We start from the raw sequence: 13531 nt of genomic DNA on the forward strand, positions 1-13531 counted from the left end.
AAAATACATGTTCTTTCAGAATGTAAATAAAAACCTTGGATTTTACAAGTCAGTTATTTGGTCACTTAAGACAACAGTTCCTTGTTCCCAAGCAAATTTGCTTTTTGCTGTAAAATCCCATAGGGACTATTAAAATAACAATTTCACCTGCTGATTTTTATACAAAGGATTTGGTTCTTGAGGTTTCTGGTCAAACTAAACATAGGATAAAATTAAGCAAAGACTAATTATATTAAAAATACTTTTACTCGTAAAGATACTGCTTCAGTGGACCAGTGGTTATTACCAGATAACTTAGAAATATTGCTGTTCTGTTCTGAAGGTTATCCCAAAAGTGCTGTTCGTTTAGGTGGAAGCTTTGATTTGAAATCAAGGCTGATATACTTGAGACTGATAAGTCAGGTCAGACTACTGAGCTAAATAGCTAATATTACTATCTCCAGTAGTGGAGAGTGTGAAACCCTTGAAAGGAAAGAATATGCCGGATTGGTATACTGCTGTATCAGCCTTAGCAGCTCAGGAGTTAAGTTTCCCAGCATTTCTTCGGTGCAGCCAAGGAAGGTATTTCTGCTGCTTGCCTATAACTGTGCAACACAGAAGGATGCAAACAAAACTATCGAGCTAAAGATAGTCCAACATTTCTAGACTTTGCAATGGAACTTAATTTGGAAGAATTGAGGTTTTAGTCAGATTAATTAAGTGCCTCCAAGAGTAAGGATGGCATGAGTTCTGATAGCTTTAGCTATTTCTTGTTCTTGCAGAGAAATACTTGCCTTTTGCAGTACCATTGCCTCCTTCTCCACCACTTCCGGCCGATTCCCCAGCGTGCTTGCCTTCACTGTCTCCAGGGCCTCCTTTGCTTCCAGGCCTAGGAGAACCAGTGGCATACTGCTGCTTGCTGGAGCCATGCTGCCCAGCTGTCACTCCACCTACCATCCGCCCGTGCGCATAGCCGTGAGCATCTTCCCCATAATGCCCTCCTGGTGGGATAAACTTCTGAAAGTGATCCTAGGGCAGCAGAAAAGAGAGCAGGAATCCCTGTTACAGGACCCGGTCCATTCACATTTGCAGGGTTGGGTACCAGAATGTGAACTCCTGAGTCTCCATGATATGACCGATTTTGTGTCTCAGTTACAAACCCGGAACTCTGTGTGAGTTATTCCCTGTATTCAGTGGAGGAACAGCTGTAGCACAGCAGCAAGGGCAATGGAAGCACACCTTTTAATGGACATCTCATAAACACTTCATCTCATCAGGCTGAGAAGAGAGGGATCTGTGTATTGCCACCAACGGTGATCAGTATGACATACAGGAGAAAGGGAACGGAAATACAGCTTTTGCCGGACCAGGTAAAGGTCCAGGCAGAATCCATTGGCTAATCCCTGGGAAAGCAAGCTGGACAAGAAATAGGAAGGTTAAGACAGCGTAGCAAAGTCAGCTCAGTTACAACGTGGGAGCTAAGTTTTACAGGGCACCAGAACAACAGAGTACCTGTGACAACATAAAAACCTGGAAGATGATTGCCCATATGTCTGTTTTCCATATATATGAAGGTCTGTACGGGGAGGGGTATTTACATGTTGAAACACTGAAGACGTAGCAGCCTGGGAAAACGTGAAAACTTCCGGAAGACCACAAAAGGAAAATGACAAAAAGGAAGAGTTTGTTTGTAGCAATATGTGCATCAAAGAACCAAATCTAACCAGAAACAAGGCAAGAAAGAAAGCCGTATCCATCAATAAAATCAAGTCGGTCTCATTTTCTAGCCTGTCCACTCTCCCCAGACCGGGCTAGAAGACACAATCCCTGCAGTACATAGTGAAAGAGCAAACAATGCGTGCAGGATTTATAGACCCTGTGGTGCCAACAGAAGGTCCTGTCTTTGCACACAGAAGTTTTAATAAATAATTGTGTGAAACAGAAACTGATATAATATGTTCAAAAAAAGTCTTATGTATTGATTGTAAGTGAGATCAAAGCTTGACTTCTAAGAGATATAAAAAATATCTCTTGTATGTTACAGCCCAAGCAGCTGTATTAACCCAGTAACCTGGGTTATATATCACATATGGTCTTTCCTGTTTGAGTAGGGACAAAGCACAAAGATGCACAAAGATGTAACAAAAACAGCTGAAGTGAATGAACAGGTGGTTCCTCATGCTGCAATTCTGCTTGTCTAAATTAATCTCAGGCAGTCAATGGGAGACAAGAGTGCCAAGCTCAAGTCTGGCTCTCAAAGGGTTAAGGCTTTCTCAGGGCTCTTACACCTAGTACAGTTTAGCAAAAAGAAGCTTTCCAGGCTGTAAACAGGCTTCCAAGGCCAGCTGTTTGGTCAGCTAAAAATAGATGAGAAGTGAAAACCCCACAAGGCTCAAGGCAGAATTATCTAACCCTCTGCTCCCTGTGTCTCCAGCAACAGTGTCCAGGGTTTCACAGCAGGTCACCAGGCTGCAACCCAGGCAGGCAGCCAGCTGCAGGCTGTAGTGGCAGAGCTGGTGCCCCCAGGGCTTTTTGGGACTGTCTGTCCTTCTCCTAGCTGTAGGGAATTCCCTTTTTAGGAACAGAGGAGATAGTGTTCCCCTGAATGTCAGGAAGCACTGAGAGGGGAGAGGATTGTGAGCATTAAGCTGTACACAGGAGCTAGCGGGGCAATCTGTTCAATTATGTGTGGGAGCTATGTAGCTGTAAAAAGACAAGCTGAAAAAAAGGGTGTTTTGAGGACTAGGGGTCAGAATGAGGTTGTTCCCAAAATGTTAACATATATGCAAGGTTAATGCTTCTACTGATTTGCTCAGGAATTTCAAAACATCATTTGCATCAGTTTTCCTTCAAGTTTCACCCATGCTGTGTGCCCTTCCTGATAATTAAATGTTTGTTTCTCTTTTCCTCTGAACACTTAGATGCAGTATGGGGGGGGAGGGAAGGTCACATCATATACACATAACATAAGGTACAGTAAAAAGGGCTGGTTTGATTTTGTGCATTGCCGTATTTCATGTGACCGGGAAGGGACATAATTGTTACCTGGTGTTATTTTAAACTGCAGTAAGCAGGAGTGAGGTTTCTCTGAAACACAAGGTCTGCCTCAGGAAAGCCACACTTTAATCTTATTTAGCAGCAAATTAAATTAGTTTGGTTGGTCTTAGGCTAGTTCATGATTCTTCATGCACCCACTGGGAAAACATCCTGTGTTCAGCAGACATCTCCATTCAGATACAAAAGACTCATTTTTCATGCAATACCCAACTCATCTGCTAGAATAAAAATAGAATTTTCTTTAGTTTTTGCCACTACAATAGATTGTCTTAGCTCAAATTAACGGGAGGCAAAGGCAAATCTGGTTTTGAAATCTTCAGCCTCAAGTGAGATCATTACAAGGGAGTAGAGCTCAGGAACAGCAGCCTCAAGCAGGAGTCTTGACACAGTCAAAGCTGTGTAGGTGCAGTTTTGTCTCCAGAACTGGCAGCATGCCTCTGCTCAGTGTGTTCAGGGTGAAATATAGCTTACACTTGATGGGAACGTGTCTAGGGCCGCTGCTAACAACATGTGAAGCTTTTATGTATCTGCATATTCTCATGACAAAACCGACCTTTCATTTACTGTTGATTGACTCTGTTGGTGGAACTCTCAGGAGAGAGGCGCAGAAGTGTCAACTGAGAAGGCTAATAACCTGTTGGCTCTGCGGGTAGATCCCACAGTTCCTCCATGGTACAGTCTGCCCTGTCTGTGTGGAGGTAGTGGATGTTATCAGCCCTGGGCACCTCTAAATCCACTCTAAAAAGAACAGTTGTGACATGTTCATGAGATGAGTAGTCCCCTGGGTTGGCTAAACAAATTGTGCTCATGTCTTTGAACTCCGTAGTGCTAGCAAGAGCCTGATCCTGCAGGCTGAGTGCCTAGATGGATGAATTCTGAATTCCCTAAAGCTACTGCATGTGTCTCATGAAAAATAGATGATGAAAGTTGATCCAACGAATAGAGCTGAGATCTCTAAGTATCTCAAGCCCCTGACGTCACTGCAGGCAGTCCCCAGGAGGAGACACTGTGTGCTCCCCATCAGCTTCTTGCTGTGCCCTAAAGAGAATGATTGAGGCCACCAAATGTGTTTCTATTTCCACCTCACTGATAAAGAGCTTCCCAAAGGTTTGATGCCTATGTGGTTACTAACACTTCTGAAGTTACTGCGAATGTGTCCTCTCAGTGGCAGCCTCTCAAAAGCTCCTTAATGGTGGCATGGGAGATTTGAAATTCAGACGCTTAGAGAGTCTCATAGACTGCCTGCTGTTTTTATCGAAGTCTGTGCCTCAGTCCTTAATTTTGAGTTGCATAGCCCTAAACTTATTATTCACTTTATTTAAAAGAAAAAAAAATTATGAAAATAAAAAGTAACCTCAGCTGTTAAAATATCTTAAGCTAACTTTTTAAAGAACATGTTTCCCCAAGAGGAACAGCAGGTTGAGCTCCTGCTTTCTATTCCCAGGTCTACTTCTGACTTGCTATTTAACCTTAGACAAATTAATTTTCATGTCCATGCCTGAATTTACACATCTAAATAATAGGAATTTTTATCTAATACTACCCAAAATTATTTATATCTTATTTGTACATTTTGTATCATCCTTGCCACATTTTCTTTGTTGATGAAAGGCAGAGTTTCAGAGTTTTGGTCCAAAGTTTTCTCACAGTGCTCCAGCAAATTGCTGTGGAAAATAAAAGACTCTTCCTCTCTCTTTCTGCTGCTTCCACACCAGTCACTTCTTGAGTAGAAGGCATCAGACTTCACGTTCACTGTCATACAGCTTTGGGTATAGTTGGGACCTCTAGGTCTTCTGAACCAATCCATCTCTAGCACAGCAAGGCTTATTTTGTTGGAAAAGTTAGATCTCGGCAGGCTTGCTCCTCTTAGGTCATAACCTGAGACTGTCTCTTACTCAGCTTGTGGTTAGTCTGTAATGTTTGCTCAAGAAGTTTAAAATTCCCTGCAGAACAGACTTCCTAGAAAGAATTTCCTAGCATCTTCCCTTCGACTCTCCCTCCAGTGACCTTGACTGACATTCTTCTATGTTGAGAGGCAAACAGAGCCATCAGCGCACCCCTGTGCATTAAACCAAGAAGCTGCATGTTAACATCTCTGTTCCTCTTTCCTTACGGTTCCCTTCACACACTGTATCATGTCTGGCTATTTAACATGTAAGATCTCTGAGGCAGGTTGTTTGTGTACTTCGATCTGCTGTGAAGCATCACTTTTGGCGTTGTGATGTAACCACTTCCATTTTCTTCCTGCCATTTCTGGTTACTCCTCCGAGTTCTTGTTCAGCAGCAAAGGGAATACAGGGTAATTCCTGCCATTATCCTACCTAAACATGCCGTTGTACTGTATATGGGCAAGAGAAGAGGCTCACAGGATTGAAAACAGCTACACAGTAGGTAGTACATTTAATTTTGCTCATGTTTGGATCGGTCAGTCTTTTTGACTGTGGGTTTAGCTACCGTTTGCCTTTAACTGGATGAGTGGAGCTGCAGCAGTGAGAGTTGCAGGTTTTCACTTTAGCATGGAGCTGCTTGATGTTCACACAGATAAATGTTCTCTCCGCTAAAAGTAAGGAGAGTGATCTGATTGTCCAGTGTGGTTGGTTGGCTAGAGGAGAAGGAGGAGGAGAGAAGCAGGAGGGTGGATCTGCTGAGATCTCCCTTGTGTGGAACGTTTATGGCTACAGCACAGGCTATTCTGGGACCCCTTATATGGTTTGGATTTATTTTTAATAACCTTTCTCTTTGTGTGTTTTTATCTTACATTTCCCTGCTGTTAAACTTTTTTAGGGGGAAAGAAACAATGTGTACTCCATCTCAGACATTTCTTGCCCTGCTTTCTTAAGTGTGTCCTGAGAACATTCTAAGTTAGTTAAGAAATCTGTGATAGAAAAGCAGAAAATGCACCACAGCTTCAAGTCCCTTTATTGTTCCACAGCCTTATAGGCACAAGGACTTGTTTGGAATGGAGAGCAAACCACCTGAAAATTAACTGGGAGAGGGAAGTAAATGGAAGAAGTAGGAGGAATTCTTGGCCATTCTCCTCCTCCCACAGTTCCTTTTTGTTTAAGGCTTTTCTGCATCCACCTATGAGCAGAGTCAGGAGCAAGAAAGGAAAGGAACAGATAGCTAATGAAATATTTCTATCAAAAGGGCTTTTTGATGGAAGTTGTTTGGAGCTAAGGTCAGGCACCGTCCTTATGGTTTGAAAGATAACAGTGAGGCCACAGATCTTTTGCCTTTACCTGCACAAAGAGCAACCTGCTCTCCAAGAGGATGGCTCAGTTGCCGCAATAACTTTTCTTTCTGCTCTGACTGCCTGCAAAGGTGCTAACTCATGATGGCTGTGGTGGTGAGAATAGTCATCCACAGAGGCAGTGGATTCAGCCTGGCAGAGACCTTGCACAGAGCGCACAGGGCAGCCCACAAATGGTAACAATTATGTTTGTGATCCTGCTAAGCTGGCCCTCAGCAAGGGCTCTAGGGCAACCCAAAGTCTTCCTGCACTGCCAGATGGAGATTTGTTATCTGTATCATGGATGGGGAGAAAAGATAGCCCTGAAAGTGAATAACTGAGGATTTTAAATCAGAGTTACCAGCTTTGTTGGAAAAGTTAGATCTCAGCAGGCTTGCTCCACTTAGCTTATGCAGCTTTGGAGCTATAGTTTGGAGACCATGCCATTGTTCTGATATAGGAAAACCATAAAGAAAACCCTAGGCTTGTTAGGGTCTTGTCTAATCCCCAGATACATATCTCCACAACCCAATGTCTTACAGTCTTTCTTAAAGAGCTTGAGAGCAGGGGTGTTCTTACAGAATAGAGAGAATTACTCACTCCAGAAAGGGTATAGAGTGAAAGTGAATAAACAGAATAGAAAAAACAGCTAACAAAAAAGAAGTGATTGTCATTAGCCTTTGTAATGTTAGTCTTGGAGGGACTCTGTGCATGTCCGGTTTTGAGTCAGTTTGTCACAACTCATTCACTTTGTACTTCTCTGATTGCACACCCTTAAGTTACACCCTCACATTTTTTAAAGTTTGGACTTCATCATTTTTATTCCTTCATCTTATTATTTTCTCACTCCTCCTCACTGCAGCAGAATCTGACATATGAACTTGGCCCTTATATGTTTTAGGAGCTCTGAGATTGCTGAGTATTTAGCTTATATTTCTCTAGGACTCTCACCTGAAGAGTCCAAAGTTCAACACACCAGTCGTTCTCACATTGTTTCTAGGAGATAGCTCACTGAAGAGATGAACAACCTGAAGCACAAAAAGATTAAGAAACTGCCCAAAGTCTGACAACTCTGGATATGCTCGCTATATCTCTGGGCTGTCATCCCTGATCTGTAATCTGACCTGCTGTTGTAATTGTAATGGCTTTTTTTTTTCCCCAGGCATCTTTCCACATCCTCCTTCCCAAATTGTCATTTTTAGAGGTGAGCTACAAAGATTTATTTATTGCTGCATTTGAAAAAACTAGCAGACTAAAAAATAGCATGTTTTTGTTTGTCGGAACTTTTTCTTCAGCTTGATTTTTGAAATTATTTTGCTTGATTTTCCTTGGACTGGAAATTAGATGCCGTAAAGGGGTAAAATGACACCAAATAAATTTTAAAGAACATCAGAAGACAAGATGCTTCATCAAAATGCATATGAACCTGAAACATTGGCTGTTCATTTTACTGAACAGCTGACAATCCTGTGAAAGAGAGTTTCATTTGTAAAAATTTAAGTATCTTCAGAAGACTTTACAGCAGCAACTAACTGTAGAGAGAAGTTCAAAGATTAAGTAACAGTACTAACTCATGAGAATGTGAAAAAAAGAATGTTTGAATTTATACACCGTGTCTGATAGGAAAATATTTTAGAAGAAAACAAATGTAGCTTCTAGCAAATAAACTGAAGATATTGCAATGTCAGGTTAGAGGTTTCTGTCTGAAATTTAATTTATGGAACTTCCTGCAGAAATGAGCAGAGGACTCTGCCCAGCAGGAAGCATAAAAGGCTAACGTAGGCTAAAGATAGAACCGCACCTACTGGAGCTGAAGTCAGATCTTGATGGATCATTTCTATCTTGCAAACAAGAAATGAAATGGATGCAAAAATAATTAGTCCTTTCCTGTGCAGCTTTGAACACCTGCCAAACATGCAGTCCTCCCTTGTCACTCAGTACTGAAATTTTAATGCTTCTGCATCTGTAATAACAAGTATTTGCCAAGGAAAACTTATGCTTCTACTGGAAGGAAATAAAACATATTATTTATATAATTTTGGCTTTTTCCTGCACTTCTTCACTAGTAGATCTGTCACTCCCCACCCCCGGACCATGCACGTACATACAGAGGAGAGATTAGGCACTCTCCATTCCTGTTTCCCGTGGGTGTACAGAGCAGCTTTTTGGTTTTAATCTCTGACCTACCACGGAATTGTCGGTGAAGGCATCAGGGTTATTCTCATAAATGAACTTCTCCACCCTCAGCTGACGTAATTTGAACATCTTGGATCCTTTGTTAGTGAGGAGAGAAAGCTCTTCTAGCATCACATCTCTGGGGATGCTGATCTTCTTCCCCAAGTTCAGCTTGGTCACCTCTTGTGGCATGACTACAAAACACACGAAATGGGATGCTTTAGGAAGTGCTCTGTTCCAAGTCTCTTGTCCATTGCTTTCCAACACCAGTAGTGATTTCAAAGCAGCCACATTATTTTCTAATTAGGAAATAACCAATGCACCCAGTTTTTACATTGATGATGCTTTGGATATAGATGGGTGGAATTTACTCTGGATTGCAACTGAGGCAAATCTGCAGAGAATAGTTGCCTAAGGGTGGAGCTAGATGCGTATGTCCCGCATCTGAAGCACCTCAGTCAGTGCAGCAGGATTCCTTAGTACTGCTGCAAAATGCACCACTGTCTCATCTGGTTTCTGCCCAACACTCGTCTCCCCTCCTCTGAATTAGAGGAGTGGCAGGCAGCTCTTTAGATTTGTCTGACATATATCAAATAAAGACAATACCATGGTGCTTTAGTTTAAATATCATCCTGAAACCATGGCAAGATTTGATGTTATATCTTTTGCTTTGTTTGTTTTAAGGAGAATTTTTAGAGAGAAAAGTAGTTGAAGTTCTCTTTGAGTTTTAATATGCTGTTTACTTGCTAAGACCTCTTCCGTTTAATTTGGTATCACCAATTATCCATCAAAGCAATCGATCCGAACATGTTCAGTGTAAAAATCTTGCAGAAATGCGGTTAAAGCTTTTCATTCAGAAACAAGCAACTTTTCCTAGGCTTGCTTTTTTCTATATTTAGCAAGGTTAAGACATCTCATTTATGAGAGAGAATTAATCTCCATCCTTAAACTGTTATAAAATCAGTAAAAGATCATTCATTTTATTAGATGTTCTCTGAATAAATTATTTTTTTTTTAGCAATTTTATATAGCACCATTTCATAGCACAGGAGGAAATGCCTTTTAACTGAAAAATGGATTTTTACTTACTCATTTACTTGAATAAAGGATTAGAGACAAACAGAAAAATATACACCAGTACCCTAGCAAAGAAGTTTCTACAGCCGTTTTGGGGGGCTGAAGAAAGGGACAGCACTGAATTATTAGTTTTCAAAACTTCTAAAAACCTTCCCCATGCTGTCAAAAATTAAGAAAAGATAAGGATACCACAGTTAATTGAAAGGCACCATACCAAATACACAGGTTGTCTGTAGAAAAGAAAAGCATCCCAAGCTGTATTCTTCCTGCTGTATTACCCTCTCTGAGAGACTTTGACTTTTTCAACTAAGGAGTGCTGGAATCAAAAGAATTTTCTCAAATAGAGGAAACGCAAAATAGGAACAAAGGTTATAAGAGAGAGAACAACACAGAAGCTAACAAGGCACTGCAATATTAATAACCACAAAAGATCATGTTCTCTTTCTATTCACACTGCTGTGCATCCAAATTAATGCTGCAGGAGAATATGAGTTTATAAAGTGTGGTTTAGGTCAGCATTTGACGTGAGTATGTGAGCAATACTTTTGAACAGCAAATTAGAAAATGTGATATGGTTGAAGGCTGAGCTTTAATAACACTTGGTGTATGTTGACTGCATGTCTTGCTCTGGGAGTTCAGTCAGACAGGGTGTGAAATTTTAAAAGCTGAAATTCAGGTTGAAATCCAAACAATTCTCACATGTGCTGTTTTGTATATCTTACCTTCGTGTGTCAGCTTCCCAATGAGTTTAGTGGACTTTTTCCTTTTAACAGGAGCAGGAGTCCCTGCAAGGGGCATTCCCACAAAGGGTTCTCTGCTTTGCTCTAAACACACAAGGAAATGGAGAATGAAACACTGGAAATGTATTTCTTGCCTCTCTTTTAGTTGCTTTCTACAGTAAAGAGACACACAGCCTTTATTTCACACAGAGGTTCTTTTCTATCCTTTCCACATGAAGAAGCTAGTGAGGGGTATCATCCCCTAAAGAGGCCATTGTGGTGTTCTCTGGAGGCTTAGCATTACGACATAAAACATGGCAGCAGACCGCAGCAGAAGAATTGCCAAGGTGCCATATAGCATTGTCATCCAAAACAGGAATTTCAGTTCCAACATGGCAGTCTCCCAGCACCCACGTGCGCCACAGTGGTACTTTGTTATCATCTCGTGCTGCAGTAACAGAATGTCAGTTTGAAAATTTGCACTATCATGCCATATTCCATAATACCACACAGTTATCATTAGATGGCAATATATATTTTTGTTTAAACATTTTGGGTCTGTCCATGAGTTATTTGGGAGCATTTTGTATAATGTGCAAGTTTGGTTTGAATATTTAGTTAGTCGTGTTAGAATTAGAATAGGTATTCAGAAAACCACTGGACTGCAAATTCTGAAAAAAAAAGAAACAACCCAAAGCCCTAAGTAATTCTGGCTTTTATGACTGCTACTGTTTTGTTACAGAAGGGCTGGAGGGAGAAGGCACAGGCAAACTTGTTAAAGTTGTTCATCCAATTTGTTTGAAGTCATTTGCACCTGCATATTACATATCGGTCTTATCACATATTATTTTGGAGGGGGAAGGAGGGCAAAAGGGAAATGTCTTCTCCTACAGTGTTCCCCAGATAGGATGAGAGATCTGTACTGCAAAGATGTGGAAAATTACGAGAAATCTCAGCAATTCCACTTCAGGCAGCTTCTTAGAGCCCTTCTTGGGGTTTATTACACATAATGTATATAGGGCAAATGTTTTTCCTTTGCTTCAACATTGTCCATGTCACAGTAACGGCATACAGGGGGACAGATCCTCACCTAGTACAATACAATACAAAGAAAAACGAGAAAAGACCCATTGGCTTCAGCAACAGCAGTAACTAACCATCTCTGTCCTTGTGCTTCCTTGCACTTTAGTTGCTTAAAATTTCAGAACTGAAGACGTTTTAAAACGGGCAAACAAACAGCTGACTCTAGGAGTTTGTACACTGCCCTTGTTGTGATCAAGACATTTTTATTTCCTATGTATTTTGCAGTTTCATTCCATCATTGCTCCTTTTGCAACATGATTTTCACCTAGTTAAGTGATGATAACTGCTAAAAGAATCCCAGCCACATCAAACCAGCTTAAATCACATTGGCAGATACTCTCTTGGATTACTGTTTCTTCCAGATTTCCAAGCTTTTCTTTTTACTGAGATGCTGCCTATGTAGTTCACATCATAAAAGAGCCCATCCTGGTGTATTCCCAAAGCAAGCATGAGCAGGTGCAGACATAAAGCATGTGCTGCACATTCTCCTCAAGGAGCCAGACATCTGCTTGGCTATATAAAAGAAGCAGGCCCTGCTTGACAGGAAAGGGGTAATGCTGCCAGGAGGCAAGGCAGGGTGGAGGTTATGGCCCAACTGATGGGTCATAAAACTGGCAAAACAGAGGGGAATCATCTGTATGCTCTAAACATGGACTCCTTGGGGTAACGCAGACCAGGCTGGCCCTGGCGGGGAACCATGCTTCTCTAGCATACCCATTCCCAAAGAGCAGCAAGGGTGAGTCTGTCCCATTCTGCTGTCCTTTACTAATCCAGCAAGACTGGGGAGTGGAAAACCTGATGCATGCAATTGGTCTGGTGTAAGGAAAGGGGCAGCAGTCTTTCTCTATGGACAGGGTCCAGAGCTAAACGGGGACTACTGTTCTTTCAGCCACCCCATTGCTGGCAGGCTGCTGGACCCTCAGACCCCATCCTCCCCACTATCCTGTACATAAAGGCAGGGCTACAATCATCCTTTTCTCCCTTGAGCTCTATTGGTTCAATTCCTCTCTCTTTTTCTGCGTTGATCTTTGCAGCAGTCATTTCCTTGGTTTTGCTTCACACCAAACCAGCCTTTATCCTCTCCAGCACCTGCTCTAAACGATTTTGCTGCCCAGTCAACTCACCTCAGGCTTGCAGTGCCAGGCTCAGACCAGCTCACGTGCCTTCTCCAGAGCTTGGTAGCAGGCTGCTTCCTCCCAGCCCGTCTCTGGGTGCTGCTGGGGAGGCTTGTCCAGGAGCCCCACTCACCCAGGGTGCCTGGGCGCAGGCAAGCTCTGCCCAGCACAAAGTGCTGATGCAAAGTACTGTGAATTTGACTCCTGAAGGCTGCTTGCACAGGCATCCTGCAGTTATTAATAGCCAACAGCCCAGAGGGCAGAGTCTCAGATAGCACCACCACCAGCCCTGAGGAGAGGGGAAAGAAAAAGGTTGCTCCTCAGGCCTCTTGCAGTCACTGCCTCAGTTCCTAAGAAGACCAAGCACTCCATAGGTGCCTCACTTCTTCTTCCTCTCTGTTCAAATCAACATGCTGTTCCGCTTCCTCCTCCTATTGCATTTTAATGCAATTCATAAAACCTCCTCAATATCCTGTTTGTCAGCAATGCCTCAAAAGCTCTCTTGGGTCTTACTCTGCTTTACACCCTCCTTCTGTCCTCTCCTCACTCCGTCATTCATCCCAGTGTCCTTAGGTTCTCCTCATAATTCCTAAAATGCCAGGCATTCAAATAATACATCAGAAAGTACAGAAGAAAAATAATTGTATGCATGTAGCAGGTAGTAGTGGGAAAACCGCAGTCTAGAAAGCTATTCACTGATTTCTAGGCTCACACTAGGGCCTGTGTAATGTGTATGGGAAACCCAGCAGAATCAAACAGCAAAGAAACTCATTTCCTGATTAATACAGAAGTAGGGTTGACTGCCTGCATTTTGTACAGATTTGTACACACAAATGACTCCCCTTCTTTAGCTCCTGTTCATTGTGAGATGACTGTCCCTGCTTTTTCCCCCATGCCCAGCTGGGTTCTGGTTCCAGGATGAAGGGAATATATCTCATTTTACTGGATTACTCAAAGATGCATATACTTTTCAGCTTCTATGTAAAGGAGAAATCCTACAGAAAACATTATCTTCCTATTTCACATTGGATCAAAATCAAGTTGTTCACTGAATAAACATAGAGTCTAGTGGGGGGGGGGGAAACGAAAAAACACAG

At 42.0% G+C, this 13531-nt stretch overlaps 1 protein-coding gene across 2 annotated transcripts in view; it reads right to left on the bottom strand.

The window, feature by feature from the left end:
* The window catches only part of MYOZ1 (myozenin 1), a 15586-nt gene extending 2978 nt beyond the window's left edge, over nt 1-12608 (bottom strand). Inside the window, exons 1-3 of one of the 2 annotated variants that reach the window (XM_010139105.1) lie at nt 12444-12608; nt 8453-8634; nt 774-1008 (exon numbers count right to left, since the gene is read on the bottom strand). In XM_010139105.1, coding sequence (XP_010137407.1) covers nt 774-1008; nt 8453-8632 — 415 coding nt within the window. In that variant the 5' untranslated portion in view covers nt 8633-8634; nt 12444-12608. Of the gene's footprint in view, nt 1-773; nt 1009-8452; nt 8635-10239; nt 10316-12443 lie in introns of those variants that run through there. The other variant, XM_010139104.1, reaches the window with a different exon arrangement.
* Between the last annotated feature and the right edge of the window lie 923 nt (nt 12609-13531).

This window comes from Buceros rhinoceros, unplaced genomic scaffold (genome assembly GCF_000710305.1).
Source record: "Buceros rhinoceros silvestris isolate BGI_N320 unplaced genomic scaffold, ASM71030v1 scaffold7836, whole genome shotgun sequence".
Classification (NCBI taxonomy): Eukaryota; Metazoa; Chordata; class Aves; order Bucerotiformes; family Bucerotidae; genus Buceros; species Buceros rhinoceros.